The sequence below is a fragment of the Eretmochelys imbricata genome, chromosome 18 (genome assembly GCF_965152235.1).
Source record: "Eretmochelys imbricata isolate rEreImb1 chromosome 18, rEreImb1.hap1, whole genome shotgun sequence".
NCBI lineage: Eukaryota > Metazoa > Chordata > Testudines > Cheloniidae > Eretmochelys > Eretmochelys imbricata.
The window spans coordinates 10,681,287-10,704,264 of record NC_135589.1 but is presented as its reverse complement, the minus strand read 5'-3'; the positions used below and the strand labels follow the sequence as shown (position 1 = coordinate 10,704,264).

At 38.1% G+C, this 22,978-nt stretch overlaps 1 protein-coding gene across 6 annotated transcripts in view; it reads left to right on the top strand.

Moving 5' to 3' along the window:
* PRDM2 (PR/SET domain 2) overlaps positions 1-22,978 on the top strand; it is a 93,909-nt gene that overhangs the window by 15,703 nt on the left and 55,228 nt on the right. For 3 of the 6 annotated variants that reach the window (XM_077837503.1, XM_077837505.1, XM_077837502.1), the window contains 3 exons: positions 43-116; positions 16,029-16,146; positions 19,753-19,856. In XM_077837503.1, coding sequence (XP_077693629.1) covers positions 108-116; positions 16,029-16,146; positions 19,753-19,856 — 231 coding nt within the window. In that variant the 5' untranslated portion in view covers positions 43-107. Of the gene's footprint in view, positions 1-42; positions 117-13,608; positions 13,652-16,028; positions 16,147-19,751; positions 19,857-22,978 lie in introns of those variants that run through there. The other 3 variants (XM_077837508.1, XM_077837506.1, XM_077837507.1) reach the window with 3 other exon arrangements.

The window sequence follows — 22,978 nt, the reverse complement described above, 5'->3', positions numbered from 1 at the left end:
TGTAGGTAGGCGTGTATTACAATTGTCTGTTTTTCTTTTTAGGGCTCATGTAATCACAGGAGTTTCTTTGTTGTGTGTATCTTTTCAGAACACAACAGGAATTCAAAATGAATCAGGTGAGTTTAAATGTAAGACTTTCAAAGTACCTTATTTAGATGTTAAACCAGTTAATTATTACCAGGAATAGTAATAGTGATCCACTAGAAAGCCAAAATGTTAGTCCTGTTCTTTAAAACCTTTGATTTTGTTAAATCTCATAGTCCTTTTCCATTCACAGTTTGGGTGTATGTGAAGTTGATCTTATTTTATTAATTTTAATTGGCTTTCCTGTGTGAATCAGAAGTAAGATATTGCGGCTGGCACCACTTACAAGAAAACTCCTCCAGGAGACCCATGTCAGTTTGTACTTTACTTTTATCAGTTTACCTGCTTATAAGAACATTTTGAAAATTGCAGCCTTCTGTCTGTTTTCCAGTTTCAAACCCACAATCATCAGAACCTATTATGAAGACTGAAACTGATTCAAGAAGAAACCTTCACACTATTATATATCCTTAAAATCTCTTTATTCTGAAAAGTTAAGAACATACATTGAAATATAAGCATTTTTCCTTATAGCATGCCTGGATATACGAATATATTGACATGAGATTTTTGTGTGTCCTGTAGTGTGGTGTTCTAAGCAGTGATACGATATATGATTTTATTTATTCTAAACTTACATGAAATCAGTAAGACTATTATTTATGTTTGTCAGTTGTACGCACTTGGGTTATTTAAGAACACTTATGAAATAGGTAAACATTCCCTTTTAATTCTTACAAGGGCTTCTTTTTTGGACGGAGCTAAAAAAATCCCTTCTGACTGTGAATGGAAGAATAGGTTATGATACTGAAGGGATGTAATCAGTTTTTGAGTTTACTGAAAAAAATGACCCTGAGCAGATGTTTCTTGTTTCTCTGGCCAGAAACAGCCTTGGTTGCACAATGACATAAAGAACTTAGTTCTGCACCTTCTTTTTCCTTGATGTTCACTGTTCCTAATGGCTGGCTTTATCACCTTCATGCTCTCAACATGTCATTGAGGAATAATGTAATTTATCTCCATCAACATAGAACACAGGTGCTACTTCACTGAAGAACACCAGACCACTACCATTACAATGGACTAATTATAACTAATTACAGTTTGGATTTGGCTGGTGGGATTTCCCCTCTCCTGCTCCCCTTCTCCTATTATGTTGTGTGGAAACAAAAAATAGATTTATAATATTTATAATAAACAGTAATATAAAAAGATCTCTACCAATGGAACTATCCAGCTTTTAAAGTAATATGGTAGTTTATGCATTAACACTTGTGCTAATGTTCTTTTGCAGTCAGGTATGGGATGGTTGGGGGAAATATCTCATCACAGGTACATGTATAATTGCAACCAGACAACTTCATTTGTGAGGTTTTTTTGCATGTACTCAGCAATATGAGAGAGGAGAACAGCTTGTTGCTGTGTAGCTGCTTGAATAGTAAGTGGTGTAGTACACTTTGGGAAATTGCTAAGATTCTGTAAGCTCCACGTTCTAGTTTTTGGTAATTGCTGTTGGTGGTTCTGCTTCTTTCCCATATTTTTCAGCAATGATTTATTTTTAGAGTTAAATATGGTTTCCACGCTCTATAAAAAAAAAATAAATAAAAATCCTTCTGTTGATCTGCTGATATTATTTATTCAGTGCCATATGTGTGTTTGGTGTTCTGCAGTCAAATAGAGGTCCCTGCCCCAAGGAGTTTTTCCTATAGTTTGAAATCTCTCTTGGCATCTCCCACATTCAGATTTGGTCTTCAAAGTGTAGAGAGTACACATGGCTTCTTATGATTTAGTTGGCCATTCAGATTAATTATATATTTAGCATCAGCTCTGTGTTGTTGTTTTCTCTTGTAGTGCCTTTGTGATTTCATTCACTATCAACAAGTTATAGTGCCAGGTCTATATAAGAGCTGTCTTTGATGCCTGATGCCAAACATCTCTCAAGTGCCCTGTACTCATATTACTTTCATTCTTCCTATTTCTGCTTTTGGTCTAACTTAAACAACTCTCAAGTTAATTGGAGTTTTTTTTCACTCACATTATGCAGAGGGACATTGTGATGCTTCCTGTGAGTACCCTTGCTACCAACTGCTTTAGCATGAGGAAGCTTTGTCTATGCGTGCTGTGAGTCAGCTCCCTGACTCCACCAGCCCTGGGCAACATAAGCACTTCCTCAAGAGCTTGCAGGTTCTGCTGTCACTATAGGTTAGCGCAGGGGTCAGCAACCTTCAGCATGCGGCCCATCAGGGTAATCCCCTGACAGGCCGTGAGACAGTTTGTTTACATTGTCCGTCCGCAGGCATGGCCCCACGCAGCTCCCAGTGGCTGCGGTTCGCCCTTCCCGGCCAATGGGAGCTGCGGGAAGCAGTGGGCTGCAGGGACGTGCTGGCCGCCACTTCCCGCAGCTCCCATTGGCCGGGATCGGCGAACCATGGCCACTGGGAGCTGCGTGCCTGTAGATGGTCAGCGTAAACAAAATGTCTCGTGGCCTGCCAGCGGATTACCCTGATGGGCCGCGTGCCGAAGGTTGCCAACCCTTGGGTTAGCGATTGACAAAACCCCAACCCTTGAGTGTTCAGTCCCTGTCCACTGGACTCTCACAGTCGTCACAGATTCACTGCTTCCAAAGAAACAGTATACCAAAGCTTACCAGTTCAACCTCCGATTACTGCTCGGCTTAATGCTGGCATTTACATATGTTTACCGTGAAATCAGGTATAAGTTTATTTAAGAAAGCATAGAAATTCAATAGAAGTAAGTAAAAGTATCGGAAACATTTGTAAAACAATCTTCATACACGTTATAGGTCCTAGAGTTAATTAACAAGATACTCTCATGTCTTTTAGAGTATTGCTCATCCAGAATCCTTGCAGCGCTTTATAGCCACCTGGCTGTGACCTCCTTTCACGAGACAAACATGCTGTCAATTTGTGTCCCAGATGAAGGATTCCATGTGTCCTTTTTGCACTCCAGATATACCAGACCAATCCTTTGTCTTTGTTCATAAACAGGACACCACATTCTCCCACCCACCTGCTGTCTGTGTCTTCCTGTAGATTTTCCACTCCCTTAATTTGCATCTGGCCCAATATGCAAATAAACAGGCATCAGTGTCAGGCATACAATACACAAATAGCCAGACAAGGAGATAGGTGTCAGTTACCTCCTGTCTGCAAGAATCCTCTCCGAATTATGTCACCTCCTGGTAATCTGCCTTAACTCTAAGACCATAAGAACATACTTTTCAATATAGATACATAACTCCTTACATATTATTCGTACATACATTTTTGTAATGATTATTGGTAGAGAACTCACATGCCACCCTTTGTTGAACTATTATGCAGATATCTGATCCGGGGCTCCCTGTACAACACTATACACCCCTTGTGCACTCTGCCAGTTGGCGTCAAGGGTCCCTGGTCACAGACATTTGTTTCCTGGATCGCTCCATAACACTTTTGAGGTAGACATAGAAGGTGTTGTAATGAAGTAGTTTAGGTGAATAACCTATTTAAACAACAAACCTGGATCTAGCGGCGGATACTAACCTAGCGGAGGATACTAACCAAGCAGAATACGAAAACCTACAAAGGAATCTCGCAAAACTGGGTGACTGGGCAACAAAATGGCAGATGAAATTCAATGTTGATAAATGCAAAGTAACGCACATTGAAAAGCATAATCCCGACTCTACATATAAAATGATGGGGTCTAAATTAGCTATTACTTATCAAGAACGAGGTTTTGGAGTCATTGTGGATAATTCTCTGAAAATAGCCACTCAGTGTGCAGCAGTAGTTCAAAAAGCAAAGAGAATGTTGGGAATCATTAAGAAACAGATAATAAAACAGAAAATATCATATTGCCTCTATAAATCCCTGGTATGCCCATATTTTGAATACTGCATGCAGATGTAGTTGCCCCATCTCAAAAAAAAGATGTATTGGAATTGGAAAAGGTTCAGAAAAGGGCAGCAAAAACTATTAGGGATATGGAGCGGATTTCATATGAGGAGAGATTAATAAGACTGGGACTTTTCAGCTTGGAAAAGAGATGACGGGGGGATATGATAGAGGTCTGTAAAATCATGACTGGTGTGGAGAAAGTAAATAAGGAAGTGTTATTTACTCCTCATAACACAAGAACTAGGGGTCACCAAATGAAATTACTAGGCAGCAGGTTTAAAACTAACAAAAGAAGTATTTTTTCACACAATGCTCAGTCAACCTGTGGAACTCCTTGCTAGAAGATGTTGTGAAGGCCAAGACTATAACAGGGTTTAAAAAAGAACTAGATAAGTTCATGGAGGATAGATCCATCAACGGCTATTAACCAGGATAGGCAGGGATAGCCTCTGTTTGCCAGAAGCTGGAAATGGGTGATAGGGGATGGATCACTTGATGATTACCTGATCTGTTCATTCCCTCTGGGGCACCTGGCACTGGCCACTGTCAGAAGACAGGATACTAGGCAAGATGAACCTTTGGTCTGACCCAGTATGGCTGTTCTTATGCATGCATCTCAGACTGCATTAAGATTGTATGGAGAAGACATTGCATGCAATCTGGGATATTTGTACAGGTGGCCGTTTAAAAAAAAGGATGGGAGTATAAATTGCTGAAGTGAGCAAATGACGTATATTCTTAAATCAAATATCAAATCAGAGTTCTGCTGTGTGCATTCACTTGTTACTAATATCCCTTCTTAGAGACCCTTTCAGAAACAGAAAACTAACATCACTGCCAATAGGAGCCGCTGCTGCAGCAGCCAAAACGTGTACCTTTGGACAGTCTGAGAACTTCCTACAGTTTTGACTAGATTGTCTGTGCTCTAACTGGCTGTTTGCGCCAAACCCTTCTCCCCCGGCCCCCCAATCGCTTGTAGTGTCTTCACCTCCGCTTCAGGGCACCCCTGCCCATCTTGCCTTTTTCTCCCCTGCCCCTCTCAACCCTTTCTTTTCCATGGCCCCTCTTCCTTGACTTTGTATTTAGTTTGTCACCTCCTAACAGCCTTACCTTAAAAAAAAATGGAACTAACATTTTCTGGCATCATATTGTGTTATACTCCTTCCCTCACCTTATGTCTGTCTTGCCTATTTAGATTATAAGCCCTTCAAGGCAGCGACTTGTGTAGAGTGCCTAGCAGAGCGGGGCCCCATTCTTGATTGGGCCTTAGGTACTAACATAATAAACATGATTAATAATAATATTGCTTCAGAAATGTCTTCAGAGGTACTGTCAAGGACAGGTAGTTGGGCTCAACATTTTATTTTAACTTCAGTCTTCTGTCTGCTGTCTATATAGGATTCTCTTCCACCCCTTCAAATGCTTTTTGGTGTTGTTTTTCTACCATTTTACCCCCTGTAAATTTGAATGCTAACAGCTCAGTATTTATCAGCGACTTCACATTAACAAGTGTAAAAAGCAGTAATGAAGCTGATTAGTCATTCTGTTATTCAGTGAGTGCTAGCTTTCTTGAAGTATTCAAGTGGTGGACTCTGAGGAAAACGTTAAAACAATACCCACTGTGTTAGGATTTCTCTTTTACTCTTTCAGGCTGGTTCTATCCAGATGTCTGTTAACATTGCTTGTAGCACATGCACTTATATAGTAGCCCCATAAAATATCCCAGAGGTAAACTAATTTCTTTTATAGCAAAAGTTATTTGAATGCGTTTCTTCAAAGTCTATGAGAAGTGACTGAAACCATAGTATTTCTGGATTATGTTTATGCAACTGCATTCAAGTTGCAAATAAATGGAGTTGCATTGATTTTAACTGAGAACAGCGTTTGGTCCATTGTTTAGTGTATTGAATAGTGTATTTGGTTACTTATTAAGAGTTTTGTTTTGGAGGTGTAAATCTACTGTCATGAACCGGGCCATTGTCAATGCTCTTGAACAAATGATTTGTGAATTCCGTTAGTACAGTGGAGGTGGAATTCAAACTGCTATGTTAAATCACTTTTAGATGCTAATCTCTTTGATTTATGTAAGTAGAAGTAAATTTAGGTACTGATTTGTATTTTAATACCTGCAGGTACATGCAGGTTACATGTTCTGTTACATGCTCGGACTGTTCTGAAGTTTTTGAGGCTGAAGGGTAGTGCTAGTATTTAGGGACGAATTTCTGACAGACCTAAGTGGATAATCTAGTAAAATGCTATACAATTTTGTCCAAACTAGTTGACTCTATACTATTTATTTTTAGAAATAGAGTAATGAGAGATTACATAATTAAATGGGGATTAACATTTTTAAAATGAGCAGTACTGGGAACATGTCCTGGTCTGCTAACATCTTCTGGCCCTGACATACTGGGAAGAATCAGACCTTAAAATTACATAATTCTGATTACGATCTTTCATGTATTCTAGAAGACACCTACTAGCCAGAGACCAATATGAAAAATAAAATGAGGGGTCACTAATAAAGTCCATGTGCAATACCCCCGTGCGAAGCCCAATCCGACTTGTCCCAGATACTGGGAACGGGAAAAAAGTGCTGAAATTCCCGTCACCATGCTCTGTCAGCTCAGGTGCCTTCTGCTTCTATATTTGTTTAAGGCTAGTAAGTGTCTGAAAGTCACAAAACGTCCCCATTATTCCTGCCTTTCTCTGCCTGCTGAAAGAGGAAAGTAACCTTTTCTCTTCCTCCACGGACTTCTAGCTGCTGGAGGTTAGGAAGTATGGTAGTCTTTACCCATCCCCTGACCTCTTGGCTGCTATGCATAGCAGGGGATCCCTGCCATTCTACATCTTCCATAGTTTCCAATTTTTAGGTCATCCTCCTCTGTGTACGTGTCTTTGCAGCTGTTCCAGGCTTACTGAAGCACAATGCAGTAAAATTGGTATGACCACAGTATTGTCATTTTCTCTCTGCTGCTGTTTGGGAATGCTGTAGTAGTGGCAGAGACACTGAAATGGTCTTTCTGAACTCAAGAAACGGCACTGTATCATTTCATATTTGGCAAATCACAAACATGAGGGCTAGAAAGTAAAATACTTCTAAATAAAAGCCTAAAATAAGCAAAAACCATTGGTTAGAGCTTGCCCACTTACTGTGCAAAGCTTCCCAACTCACTTCTGCTGAGAAGGTGAGTGGATTTACAAAATCCTGTGCATGTTTGTGCTATACTTGTACATAAATGGGGGTGGGAGGAAGAAGGAGGAGGAAATTCTTAACATGTCTTCAAACAGTGGAAACTTCAAATAATTGTAGCCGTCGTGGGCTGCTACATCCAGCAGTGCTTCAAAAAGGATGTATAATTCAGTAACCACTAACAGGAAAAAATACACATTTTCCACTTTTTTTTACTAATTAATAAATTTATTGAAGACTGATGTGGCTAACTACTATAATCCTGACCTGAAATTTTTTCAAATGATGTTAGCTGACTGCTAAATTCTGCCAACCTATGTTTATCATTTTTAAAGAAATGGTTCTTCAGCGTCATGTTACGATGATGAGTATTTGTTTTACCTGGCATTCTTCTAATTAATATTTTTAACTATAATAGTAGGCTGGACATATTAGACTAATCCTGTGTAATTCTTTTCCAGCTTCACTGAGTAACATAGTCTGTTTGGGAGAGAGATTCCCCTGGCTTTGTAATCACTGAGTATGAGGCTCTGTCAAGGATACATACCTTTGAAGAAAAAGAAATTGCTATATTTACCTGTAATAGGAGTACTCTGAAGGTCATTTCCTCGGTACATCTACATTTTCTCTCCTAGCTCCCCATGAGTTAGGTGGTTTTTTTATTCCTTTGATACTTATAAAAGTTCTGTTGAAAAGGAACTGGCAGTTAATGGCTGAGATGTGCTATGTATATTTATATATCCATCTGCCTGGGCATGAGGCATGTGCGTGGACTGCCTCACTGTCGGAGGATGTTAAACTACACTGTGCTAGCCAGTCAGCTTTCAAGGTCATGAGACCCCAAGAGTACAGATTTATAGTGGAACCTTCCTTTAGAGAATTGCGTTTACAGGTAGGTAATTTTCCCTTTAAAATTGCTAATGAGCCAAAGTCTGAATTTTTTATATAGACTACTTACTACATTTAAATAAAAATATTTTTTGGTCTTGAGCCTCCAACCCTCTTCTTGGTTGGAGCATTAAAATATGGTCAGAACAGGCATTCAAAAACCAGTTACTATATAGTTTCACAGGGCATTGCAAAGAACAGAGAAAGTAGAAAATGACCCTCTTTACATGCATTAAAATATTTACTCTTACATTTCTGCCTTTTAAATGAAACTTCAAATCTGAGATTGGTGTTTTTATTTTAAGTGTTCAGAACTCAAATCATATTAATAATGTGTTAGTAAACATGTCTGATTTCAGCAGATCTTGCTTATGCTGCGTGTGTGGATAAGTATACATACAGACACACACAGGTTCATGATACAACAAATACGAGAATTTTTAACTTATTTTAGTACTTAAGTGCGCTACGGTGCAGGGCAAGCCTCTCTTTTTACTGATTTTTTTGTATGGAATAAAAAAATGGCAAAAAGCCAATGTGTTAAACTACTGGAAAAAAGTATCTAGTGACTCCTGCTGTTGAGTCAAAACAAGTTTAAAACAACCTGAAGGTGCAGGCCTCTCTTTGATACATTAATGCTTAGAGTTGATTGACAGCAGTGGAAGTTTTATTTTAGTACCTGTTAGGCAGTAGACATTTTGGGGTGTACTCTTTAAACTGCTGGATCAGTGTTGAAACTTTACTGGTTTTATTTAGCACTTGGCCACACAAGTCTCAAATGTTTAAATACACAGCTATCACAGTAAATATATAGAAAATGGTATACCTTAGCCTTATTTACTATCATATGTTTTGGTGTTTGAATCTTAATATTGCATATTTTTTTCCAAATGCCTATTACTTATATCGAAAATATCTTATTACAAGGATACATTTCTCATTGCTTAAGTCAGATATGAAACATTTGTAAAGAAACATCCCAGTGACGGGGAAAACTCTAAGAAAACAAATTTGTGATGGGGAAAAAACAAATGTTCTGAGGGCAGTACCAATAGTTAATAGTGGCTAGATTACCCCATTCTGAGAGCGCACTAAAGGGAGTGGTTACGTAGGTGGTAGTTATCGAACTGTGTTGAATACTTAGCTTCAACTGAATTGTTAACACCATGTCTTCATTTGCAGGAACCTAATCATAGCTTGTCTGCTTATCTTTACATTCTAGATCTTCCATATTTTTTTGCTTGCAGTTCTCGCTGTCTTGTCATTACTCTGTCGTTACTTCTGGCCAAAGGAAATTTAGCCTTCCTAAGGGTATAGTATAGTCAATGTTGCTGATCAAATCACAGGACCTAGACTTTTCAAACCAGTGCAGCTTTCCTTCTCTTGAAAACCCAGCTCAGAAAATATTGTAACCCTCCCTAGGTAAAGGGGGTACTAAAGATTATTTTCCAAACAAGGCCTACCATTTATTTTATTAATGCTCATCATGTTCACTTAGTCTGTTAATGATTAAATTTGTAAAAAGGAGGACCTAGAAGAACTGCATATACCATATACTCTACAGTCCTACATGAAAATACAGTTAAATGTCAAAATATGGTCTTACACATTTCAGTTTTTAGCTCACTTCTTTATATAGTTGATTCCAAAGATTTGCAGCAGTGTACCCCAAAGCTTTTCCTAAATTTTATTTCTTTTGGGTCACCTTATTTATTGAATGTAATTGATCTGTACAATGTACACAATATTGACTGTTTTGTTTGAAAAACTATCACAGATAACTAAGTCTTTATACAGTACATGTATCAGTGATCAGTGTGGTATAGTTAGTATCAGAGCTACACAGTTATAATGTCAAAAATGGTTGAAAACGCTGCTTATACTGATTGATTATACTGTGTACCTCGTGCTGGGAAGTGTTTTACTATTTTTAATCTCAAACCAGATCTTAAGGATTGGTCGTTTCTGGAAAGAGCCCTAGGTTCACAAGGTGTTGACACGGGAGATTGTGCAGGAGGCAGGAGGGTTCAGTTTTGGCTTGAAGATGCACACCTGAATTTGGTGCATACACAAATGTGCCTGTAATTTTTTCCCCTCAAACATTTACCTTTTCATTGCTAAGAAAAAAGCCATGCACTGGAAGAACCTTTTGAGTATGGGAATGCATATGAGCATTCTCAGCATCCCTCTGCTCTGTCTCCTATGTAGAAGCAAGGAGGATTACAAAGTAGAGCACGGTTACCCAGGCCAGTTGTGCAGTCCCCTGGTTTTGGTTGATATTTTGATACCTTTTCTAGATATTTAGATTTGTTATTTCCATCTTTGCTACTGTCTTTTACTGTGGCTTAGGATGAGTAACTATGGCCAGAATTTATCAAACTTGGATGCCAAAAGGTAGGTATTTAAAGATTTTCAGTTACCTAAACATCTTCAGTTCCAATCTGATGCAGTTCTTTTAAAGAGCAATGACTTCAGTGGGAGTTGTGCATGCTCAGTAACTCTGAAATTGTGGGTACATTCATAAATAGCTTATAGGGTTAACATATTAATCTATTTGTAAGCATGTTACAGATGTGTAGTACAAATAATGAGCACAACAGAAGATGTTATAATTGATTAGAAGCAACCTGTTGGGCTCCTTAACAATTTAAAATAATTGATTAGCCATTTATTAAAATACCTAATAATTTATTAACCTTTTAGAACCTAACTTTTCTCCTTAGTACACTCTGACCAAATTATTATTTTTACTTATCTATATGTGGCTATTGGAGAATTCTGACTTCAGAATGTTCATTATTCAAATTCAGAGTATTAGAAACATTATTATTTTGTGACATTTAAACTAACAGCAATTTATAATGTTTTTGTAGCAAAGTAGGTGACTAAGAAGCACTAAAACTCATTTGTATTCATGCTAATTTTTGGAGCTACAAGGTTAGTTGTAGATAGGAATAGTTCCAGTAATCCCCCCAGCACTCCTGCAGGGGGTGCTATATGTTTTGGCTTTTGTAAATTTCCTGGATGAAAGCCTGCCTTTCATTTTGATGCCTTGCTGGTCCAAGTCATTGTATTTTGCAGAATGCAAAGTGAACCTTCCTAGTGTCTTTTATCAAGTTGAATTGTGCAGCATACATCATGCTTGGAGCAAAATGGTATGGACTGGCAGGGAAAGGCATATGGAGAAAGAAGCAATATGCAGTGCCTTTTGTGAAGTGTCCTTAAAGAGACACCATCAACTTAAAAAAAATCACCTTATTCTGAATTTTTTTAGTTACTACAGTAGAACCTCAGAGTTACAAACACCAGAGTTACGAACTGACCAATCAGCCACACACCTCATTTGGAACAGGAAGTATGCAATCAGGCAGCAGCAGAGACCGGAGGGGGGGTTGCGGGGGGGGGGGAAGCAAATACAGTACAGTATTGTGTTAAACGTAAGCTACTAAAAAAATAAAGGGAAAGCAGCATTTTTCTTCTGCATGGTAAAGTTTCAAAGCTGTATTAGGTCAATGTTCAGTTGTAAACTTTTGAAAGAACCACCATCACGTTTTGTTCCTAGTTACAAACATTTCCAAGTTACGAACAACCTCCATTTCCGAGGTGTTCATAATTCTTGGGTTCTGCTGTATTGATACGAGTAATACCAATGATTACAATAAAGAGAAACATTTTCTACTACTTTTCAATTTCCTCTGTGCACTTCACAACACTTTCTTTTGTAGTCAGTTTCACTGTTTGTCGTGTATAAATGACTTCCTCCTGTTTGCGTTTGTTTTCCACACAACAGATGAGAAGAAAAACTTATAAAATTAAGAAATATGATTGCAAAAATTGACAGGGAGATTCAGGGAATGGTGTGGTACCTGAAACTACTTCTTTGTTTTTTTTGTTTTAAATTGAATAGATTTCAACGTAATGTCCCTTAAAAAATCTGCATCTACCATAGTGGGTTTTTTTCCTATTTGGGGTTTCTGGATGCTACTGTAATACAAATAATAAATAAGCAGGCTAATCATAACTCTAATCACTCTACTTGCATGTTGCATCTCTTTTCCTGTCTCTTTTCTTATGTCCTGTCTTTTTTTATTTTTAAGCTCTTTCGGACCAGAGGAACATGTGGTGGGAAAGCACTTACCACACTGTGTGGCTATTACCACAATACAAATAGTAAATATTTATCCAGTAGATCGCATAGCCCAGCCAACTTGTGACACATTCTTCAACACAATATCATTACCATCTCTTGGTATCTTTTGACTCATTATATCCTAAACATAACTCTCAGTTATGAAAAGCTATTTGTAAATCTGTAAACAAAAGTAAAATAGGATATATTTTCTTTAGCCATGTTTTTCACTTACACTGTCAATTTATGATGAAGATAGGTGAATTACAGGCCAGACATTTGAGGCAGATCCAGCAATCCTGTGTAAAACTACTCTCCTGTTGAAGAAAATTAGTTTTACTAACCTCAGCTGAAGCCAGCTTATTGTTACGGCCCTACCGAATTCATGGTCCATTTTGTTCAATTTCACAGTCATAGAATTTTAAAAATATAAATTTCATGATTCAGCTATTTAACTCTGAAATTTCAGTGTTGTCATTGTAGCAGTCCTGACCCAAAAAGGAGTTTGGGCGGGGGTTGGGGGTTCACAAGATTATTCTGTACCCTTACTTCTGCGCTGCTGCTGCCTTCAGAGCTGGGCAGCTGGTGGCTGCTGGCCAGGAGCCCAGCTCTGAAGGCAGAACCGATGCCAGCAGCAGCACAAAAGTAAAGAGGGCATGGTATGGTATTGCCACCTTACTTCTATGTTCCCCCCTGCAGAGCTGGGCCCTCAGTCAGCAGCTGCCACTCTGCGGCCACCCAGCTCTGAAGGCAGCAGCGTAGAGGTAAGCGTTGCATAGTATGGTATTGCCACTCTTACTTCTGTGCTGCTGCTGGCTGGGTGCTGCCTTCAGAGCTGGGCACCTGGCCAACAGCTGCTGCTCTCCAGCCACCCAGTTTTGAAGTACAGAAGTAAGGGAGGCAATACCATGACAGCCCCCGACCCCCACAAATAACCCTGCAACTCCCCCCCTCCCCCCGGCAACTCCCTTTTGGGTCAGGACCCGCAATTTGAGAAATGCTAGTCTCCCCCATGATATCTGTATAGTATAGGGTAAAAGCACTCAAAAGACCAGATTTCATGGGGGAGAGACCAGATTTCAGGGTCCATTTTTCATGGCTGTGAATTTGGTAGGGCCCTACTTATTGTGGATCGTAATTGAGTAGATGTGTTCCTAATTCCCCACAAACTTATTTCATCTGGATTCATTTTTCTCAAAAATCACCACAGTGCTAGGCTGTAAGAATCAAATTAACAGCAGACATAAGTTAAGGGAGTAGATGATCAGCTGCTCTTCATTTCTTAATAAGCATAGATTTCATTTTTTTTAAGGCAAACAAGATAGCTTAAGAAGTTTCAGCAGTGCTTTGAGAATAGTTAATGTAAATAAATGGTTAATTTAATGGTGACTGAATCTATTTTAATATAGAGTCCAAGTGGGCACAATACCACCAGTCCCGTGGCTTTCTCAGGTTTGTATTGTCTTTTGGGTACCTAACAGGTAAAATACGTTCTCCATCAGCATGGCTTTATAATATACAACTGTTCTGGCTGTATTGCTGATACTAATTTGAATTAATGTACTTAGCACAGCAGCTGACCAGCTTCCATAGTTACCTTTGCTGACTTACAGGGTTGTGCTGTATCATTTGTACAGATGAAAATAGTGCCTTCCCTGAAGAGCTCACAGTCTAACATGACTCCTTTGTCAACTTTCTTCAAATATTCAAAGCTCAAAATAAAAATATTGAACTACCAAGTAAAGTCATATTAAACTTAAAACATGCTGCACCTGAAGAGTAAATCTCAACATGCACTTGCTTGCCTTACTCAATTAGCTTCTTTGGTCAAGGGTCAAATATTTAAAAAATGCACTTCGCTACTAAAACATGATTTCTTCTTTTTAAAACCTGTTCGGTGTCTGTTGTCATGTACTCGGTCAAGGAGGATAGGCCACTGGGTCAACAATTACTTACCATTTTATTCTCTGACTTGGGGCATGAATCTTTCTGTTTATATATGTCTTGGCTAACAGCTGTGACGCTGGCTTCTCTTACAGTTTAACACTTTTTTGAAAAAAAATCCTAAAATTTAAAAATCTTCCTTTTCTTACTGCTAATTTTTAAATTAGTTAAGTTCTGAATGCATCATTTGTAGCACTTCCTATAAATAAAGTTATGTATGCATGTTCTCTCTAAACTCTTTCAGTGACTTAAATCTTTCTTAGAATATTACCTCTGAGATGATATTTGCTTGGGATTTTTTTTAAACTAGAGCAAAAGTTGTGCAGCCATTATCCAGTTTGCAGAGTGTGGAAAAAACTACACTTTTTTTAAATTAAAAAATTGTTTAGCAGACTTAGAACAACTGTAGCATCTCAACAGGAAGTTGTTGAAATTTGAAATTTCATAATGATAGTCTACAGGCAGTAAAACTCTTCATATACCAATGTTTATATCGACTCTGTTTACAAATATATTCATCATGCTCTGATCCTGCAGTTGGAGTGCAGGTGGACTCCTGTGCTTGTACAGAGTCCCATTAAAGGCAGTTGCAGGATTGGGGCTTTTATACACCACTTTTAAGTGTCCACAACTTTAAAAAGTGGGGGGAATTAAGAACTGTGTCTAGCCATAGCAAACGTGACTTTGCCTGCTTATGCCTACACATTGCAACATGCAGGATATGCAAAGTTGCCTACGGTTCTGAGATCTCTTCATAACAATTTGACTGAACCACTGTGAATTGAGAAGGGAATGTTATAGTGAACTGGAAGTTCTTAAGAATGCTGAAAACTAAACTTTTTGGAAAACGTTTTAAGGAGGAAGGATGGTCTTGTGGCTAAAACAGTGGATTGTGACTTAGGAGGTATGGGTTCAGTCCCAGTTCTGCTCTAGACTTCAGTTGTTACCTTCTTATATTGCTTTCCTTCAGAGGAAAAGAGGTACTCAGAGGGGCTGTATAAATAGCTGGACTCAGGAATCTTGACCAAATATTCAAACTTGTGTGCACCTGTGCCTAACTATGGATTTCAAATCCTACTTTGAACATTTTGTTTCTAATGTGTGGAATGCTTGTGTAATATTTAAGATTGATTTATAATTCAGCTCAGTAGACCAGTTTTACCTGATTAATATATAAATTTGCACGGTTCTCAAAACATTAGTTGAACTAGAATGAAAAACGAGTTGATTTAGATCAATTGAATAATGGAAGAAATATAAAATACATTTTTTTCAAAGGCATAGAAAGAGCGCAACCCTTTGTTTTTGTTCCACTTTCTGCCTTTAATATGACTAATATAGCTGCTATTAATAGCGATCAGGTAACCCACACCAACGTTGACACGTATACCAAGTTCAGGCACATATGAGATTAAATATTTCTGAGATGGAAATTCTGAATTTTAAATAGAACACAAGGCTGAAGTAAGTGGCAAATGGCCTGTGGGATATAAACAAACCTAAATTACATTTGCTTGCCAAGTAGTGATCATAGACAAAATACATGCATCGACTTGTCAGTATCAAACGTGAGCATAGAATGGCTGGAACAAAGCAGGAAGATTCTCAAAGGAACAACTGTGTACATTTCTCACTAGGGGATTTTTTTTAACATGATTTTAGAACTCTCTACAAAAGTATAAACAAGTGTGATGGGCGTACCAAAGAACCTGCAATGCCTTCATGTGGAAGACATTTGCAATATTGAATCCCTGGTTGAAATCCCAAATTAAAATTTCACTTTCATTTTGTCACCAGTTTTTCTAGCTTGTATGGATTGATCATCTGTTGTGCTAAAATGTTTCTTTCATCATGGTCATGGCGCTTCTGTTTTTTTGACTTGTAGAACACAACTGAATCTGCAGGAGCAGCTGAGACCTTGGCCGATGTACCTGAACATGTGCTTAAAGGACTTCCTGAGGAAGTGAGGCTTTTCCCATCTGCTGTTGACAAGACACGGCTTGGTAAGTGCTGTAACTGTGAAGAGATAAAGGAGAAATTAGAGAACAAAAATATCACATTCTGGCAGCTATGGAAAGTGAAGCATTAAAGTAACAAAGAAATGGTGCAGTCAGCGTGAGTTTCCCCATTCCTCAAAGAAAAAAACAAACGGGAAGGAAACTAAAATGGGGTGGGAAGTTAAAATAAAACAAAGCTTGAATTATGAAAATGCTTGTTAAAGACAAAGATTGCAATTGTGTAGCAATGAGATGTTGAGTTTGTAGTGGAAAAAAGCCTTTTTTTATGCTTGCTTGTTCTCCTGCATCATGCATTTTTATCAGATCAGAAGTGACGTTTAATAGGTATCTAGTGTTCCACCAGTTAAACTTGCGCTGGAAAATTCTTCATAATCTAGAGTTATGGTTTTCCTCTCTGTTGCTTGTGAGTCCTTCTCCACAGTCTCCCTATTGGACACTTTCTAATTGTACCACTGTTTTTTACATAGGAACTCAGATAAGTTTTTCACTTTTATTGTAACAACTTGGTTCCCAGATGGAGAGTAAAGGCAAACTTCTGTTGAGCTTATGATGAATGATCCACAGTGACCTGGCTAGCAAGGTCTCAGTGAGAATGATCTGTCACTGCATTTCTTCCACAGACCATGCTTGTCTGCACTGAATTGAACATCAGAATATGAATTGGAGTTAAATTTGAGCTTTTTGCTTCTTAGCTTTATTAAGAAATACTGTTACATCACTAGGCTGAATCTCCTTCACTCACTGCTCGTTTACCTGCTCCACAGCTTAATTTTTTGCTGGTAGTTCTGTGCAGTCATCTTGCGGTTTCCATCCAGATCCCTCTCTTGCTCTCTGATGATCACAATCACAGCTCTTTGACTTCAGCCTGCAAGGAGGGATTCACTGCAGACCTGGAAAATACCACACAAGACTGGCTTCCTTGTCACAGATATTTTCCATGATATGGCATAAAACATGCAGTCTCCTTGGATATTCAGCAGCTGGTAGAGTACAATGGAGAAGTGTTTTGAGAGAGGGCAAATTTGATAGCAGAAATACTTCACCGTGCAGTTGCACTAATGCCTTTCAAAGAGGTAAAGTTTCCATTATTAGCTTTGATGGAGCTTGTTCTATAGGGTAGGGAATTTGTGCAGAAAGCTAGCAGCTTGAGAGAGAATTTGAAATGTAATTGGAAATGAAAGACTTCTGTACCAATTAGATTGTAAGCTGTTTGGATCAGAGACAGTGCTTTCCAATAGGACCCTGATCCTAATAGAGGCTACAAAGTACAGCAGTACAAATAATAAATAATGCTTTGGACTGATTAAGTGACCTGTTGATCTTTAAAGTACAAGAGGACTTTTTATGATAACCTGCTAATAGAAAAATATTAGAATCCATTTTGAAGACTCTTGCTTTTCCAATCTGAGACAAGGAAATACATTGCTGAAAATATAAACAAGGTCTAATTAGAAATGTCACGCCTTGAGTTGTGTTAGATGTAGGGGGAAAAAACATAGAAACTTTCATTGGTTATGAAGGTTATAGAAGTGTTCACTGAAAATGAAAAGTTTGGTTAAAGTATTTTTAAAGCAAGTATTAAATTGTCAATGAAATCAAAATGTTTTATCTTTGTAGACCAACAGGTATGTACCTACCAGAGGTTAATTGTCTGTGCATGGAGCTTGTCTTTTAATTCTAGTGAAGGATGGATGGTTTTAAGAATTAAAGTTGCTTGAAACATAAGTTTTGTGTGTCCGTATATAATTAATTTTCTTATTATAAAACATGAACCTTTACTTATAATTTGACAGCTTTTCAGAATAAGATATTTTAAAAAGATCAAAGTTCTGTTAAGGTTTGTGGATAATAAGTTAAGGGCCGAACATGTAGATTTTGAACAAATCTTAATTAAATTTTCTCTTTAGATATACTATTAAATACCACCTAAGAACTTCTGTATGCATTTCATTTGCCTTTCTTCCATTATTGTATGTAAAGCAGGTGAAAATGCATTTTTCCTACAACTGTCCTCCAATAACTTCATAAGTTGTTCTTGAACAAGTTAAACAGCCCTACATAGTAGCTGACATATGGGTATTTACTAACTATATTAAAAAAAAAGACACCAAGATAATATAGTAAGGCAGCAGTTCTCAACCAGGGGTTCAGGGCCCCCTAGGGGGCCTTGAGCAGGTTTCAGGGGGGCCTCCAAGCAGGGCTAGCATTAAACTCGCTGGGGCCCAGGGCAGAAAGCCGAAGCCCCAGTCCCTGAGCCCTGCCACCCAGGGCTGAAGCTGAAGCCTGAGCAATGTAGCTTCGTGGGGGCCCCTGTGGTATGGGGCCCCAGGTAATGCCCTGCTTGCTATCCCCTAATGCCAGAACTGGCTTTTATATGCAGAAAACCAGTTATTGTGACACAGGTGGGCCATGGAGGTTTTATAGCATGTTGGGGGGGTGTGTATGGGGGCAGGGGTGGGAGCACTCAGAAAGAAAAAGTTTGAGAACCTCTGTAGTAAGGTATTGTGAATATGATCAGATAAACAGGAGGGACTGAAGAGATACCTTTACCTTACTGTATAAAGACTGGGATAATGGATACAAGATAAAACGGGAAAATGCCTGACTTCAGTATATGGTACTAAATAGAGAGTTATCTTCCTTTCCCTTTTGTCAGTTGTACATTAAAAAACTGGGATAAATTACTGTAATGTAATTCCAAAGTTCATTCCACTGATGTCAGTGTAGTTGCTTTAGATTTTCACTGGTATAATTGTGTGCAGAATTTGACTTTATATCTATAACAAAGATAGCATTTGGTTTTTATTCTGAACTGGTCTGAGACAATGGAGGTTGTTGCAAGGCTGTGTGGGCTGTCTGTATATCATCAGCTGAATAGTGTGCTTAACTGAACAGTGCAGAAAATGGTTTGACAAACTGTTTGTGTAGCTTTATAGAAACTTACCATAAAATCGTGCATACAGCAGTATGGGGATTCAATGCTTTTACCTGGTGACGTGATACGAAGGATTCAGAACAAAATTTTTCAGATCAGTACTATTTTTCATCGTTCTGAAATAGATTCTGCAATTCTGCCTACGTTACAAATTCTGTTGCTTTAATGAGATAGAGATGATATCATGCTGGGAGGGTGGGGTCCAGAATATCGCCTGTTTTGCTTCATTTTCTTCGTAAGACCACCTCTTGTCCTCTTCACCATCCCAACAGTTGATCAGTTAGGACATTCCAGCTAGTAGTCTCCAGATTTGAACTCTGGTCAGGTAGAGATGCTGTTCTCATTTGTAAGTAAGGAAACTGGTCTGTAATTCTCTTGCCATTTCTTTGGTTCAGCAAAATATGGAGTTTATTCATCTGTAAGGTCTATAAATTTACTCAAGTCTTTCATGGGTAAGTTTCTTTTCTGGGCTCATAGTTGGCTTTGTAAGTTGACTTTGAGTAAATTTTTATTTCTTTTGTATTCTTTTGGTATTGCAAATGCTCCCTGAAAATAGTTGGCATGTATTTTGATAATTTATGAAATTTGAAATGTTTAAGAAAGCTATTTGTCAGAAATAAAGTAGACTAATTACAGTTACTGATTTAACTCTCCAGGTGTCTGGGCAACAAAGTCAATTTTAAAAGGCAAAAAATTTGGACCATTTGTTGGTGACAAGAAAAAAAGATCCCAAGTTAAGAGCAATGTTTACATGTGGGAGGTAAGAAACAGCTGGTAAAGGAAGTAGCCAGCTATAGTTAAGTGATTATTTTCTATTTGACATTTAATTTTTTCCCAGACGTTGTAGATATTGATCATTGTGTATGATTATTTAAATCAGAACTATTTCCTTTTCAGAAAATATAGTTAGTTGAAACTACAGATCAGACTGTGCAATTGTTTTGAATTACACAGCTAAAACCCTGCCATTGTCATTGATAAAATATTAAGTAGATGTTTTGTAAAGCAATATGAAGTATGTTAAGCACTGCTACTTGGCCCCAACTTCCTGCAAAAATGGTCTTTTGCTGATCAGGCTTGGCTTCAGATGGCTTGATCCTGCAAGGTACTGCACTTCTTCACGAGAGCTGAGTACCCTCAACTCTCACTGAAGTCAGTGGAAGTGAAAGGAGCTTCGCATCTCTCAGGAGGGGTTTGGCACCTCACATGATTTCTCTCTTACAGCATAAAACATTTACTTGCAATTTTCAGGAAAACTCAACTACTGAAGTACCATCTGTGCAGCTCCATTTTGACATTTGTCAAAGCAGTATGATCAGACTTGTTTTGAAATGATATAAATGCGTAAAAAGGAGGAAGCACTTGTCACTGTAAATAAAATAGCATAACTACAAAATCCTATTATAATTTTAGACAAATTAGTATTTTTAAAATGTATATTTGACATTTAACACTTTTCTCCAAGTAAATGCAGCATATGCAGCTTAAATGGGATAAAGCCGTGTTACGTTATTTTTTTGCTGCTCCATTTATTCTAATATTTCTAATATCTGTAAATTTGAAATCTGTTTTAGAACGGCTTTTTTGGCAAAAACAAATAGTGAAATCCAGCATAGTCTTGCAGCCTGAAGGAAGAATATCACAAAATACTCCAGTCTTGTAAAAATCAGAATACCTTGATTCAATATGTTTAAACTGTATATCTGTTCCTTTGATGATAAATTATACTGGTGCACAAATGCTGTGCTATGGAAGAATACCTATGGATAAAAACATCATAGAATGCTTTACAGACCATTAGTCTGAGTAGCAATTTACACCGTAAGAATAGACATACTGGGTCAGACCAATGGTCCATCTAGCCCAGTATCCCGTCTTTTAACAGTGGCTAATGCCAGATATTTCAGAGGGAATGAACTGAACAGGGAAATTGAATGATCCATCCCTTGTTGTGCAATCCTACCTTGGCAGTCAGAGGCTAAGGGACATCAAGAGTATGGGGTTGTGTCCCTAACCGTCTTGGCTAACAGCCATTGATGTACCTATCCTCCATGAGCTTATGTAAGGATTTCATTTTTGATTCCTGTTAGTTTGGACCTTCACAGCATCCCCTGGTAATGAGAAATAATGTTTATCGTTGTACAAAAAAGAATTAATTTGAACACTATGTAACTTAAAGCACAGACCTCAGACGTGTGTGGCTGTCTTCGTGTAATGTATCACATAGTACTTTCAGAAGAACTCAGATGTTTGTACAACAGGATGTAGAGGAATTTAAAGAATTCCAAATTTTAAATCATCTTTCATTTGAAGATAATGTAGCAGTGTATAGAATATTTAGAGTGCACATTTCTGTGCTCGTTTGTTTCACCATTTTGGGTAAATGTGACTAAAAGCTATCTTCACTTCAAATCCCTCTGTCTTCATGAAGGTGATAATTTAGGGACTTGTAATAGATCTATTAATAGATAGTAGGAAGTAATAAGATCATTGAAAGGTGTGGATGGGTCCATGGGAGGCATTAAAAGTATATTTGTTGGAGAAATTTTAGACTAGTGGGCAAACTGGAATGTAGGAACAGCAATTTTAAAGTATAATATGCAGCTGTAATCTCTCAATAGTAACGCTGAGAATTTATTAAACAATGAACAATAGAAATCCATGCTAAAAGTAAACCTTTGCTCTGAAAAGAGATTTTTCTGTTTAGTAATTTGGTGACTGTACAAAGGATTAAAATATAATATGGAAATCTGTAATCTTCCCCAGAGTCTCAAGGTAAGAGGTAGATCTACAACATGAATACCTTCTGTAGGAAACTTAGTGGTGGGAAATTACCAGATAGGCACTGTAGCTCCATTAAAAGCCACTCTGTTTGCTATAACAGTCTTACGTGCTAAAATTATTTTAGGGGACACTTTGGTTTGTTCGTTTTTCAAGTAGTTCATAACTATTCAAGTCTGAGTTTCATTTTGGCAAGAAGACAGAGTTAAGACTGCTGTAGAGGGAAAGGGTAAGAAACAGTTCATTGTACTGCCCTAAAGAGTTTATAAACCGGTTAGACTGCAACGCGTGGGTGTTACAAACAAACTGAAAGAGTTGGGGGGAGGCTGGGTAACAGTGATAGTAACACAATATTTAATAGACATGCTATGTGCACATTTTACAGATTTCAAGAAACAGATTTTAATGATATCTGTTGGCCACCTGCCAACAGTAATCCCTGTTGGCCACCTGCCTAATAAAATAAAACAAACTATGAAGCACTGTGTACACACATGCATACACACACACACATCAAGCTAGTTGTTGAACCCTGGCACAGAAATGGACCTAGAATGGTAATTTCCCATAAAAGCAAACTAACAGCCAGTAAAATAAGAATCAAAATAATTCAAGCAGAATGCCTGATAAGCCATCAAGCGCCTCTAGACATTACAAGAGGATACTACAATGCAGTGTATCTCAGGCTTAGATCTAGTACAAGTACATATAACAAGATGAAATCAGTCAGGTAAATTATTTACCTCAGCTGCACGTTTTTTTTCTCTGTAGTGCATAGTGAAAGTTCATACAGCAAAAGCCTCTTACACCAAGTAAATTACCAATTCTATTTGACAATTACATCTTGTATTAATTTGACGTTTCTGAACCACTTGTTGTAAAGTGATCTGCTTTGCAATGCAGGTAATAAAAGGGTTGAGGGTCAGTTACAGCTTGCTTTAGTACTGGTTTAGCAGTTGAAAAATGTAGGCTGAAAAGAGATTTGTAATCTGCAGCAGTTCGCCCCCATACTCATATTTACCAACTCTCTCACATCTGAAAACCATTTTAGCATCTTAACTCGAACAAGGTAAATTGTGAAAGAGGGTGCTGCTCAGTAGT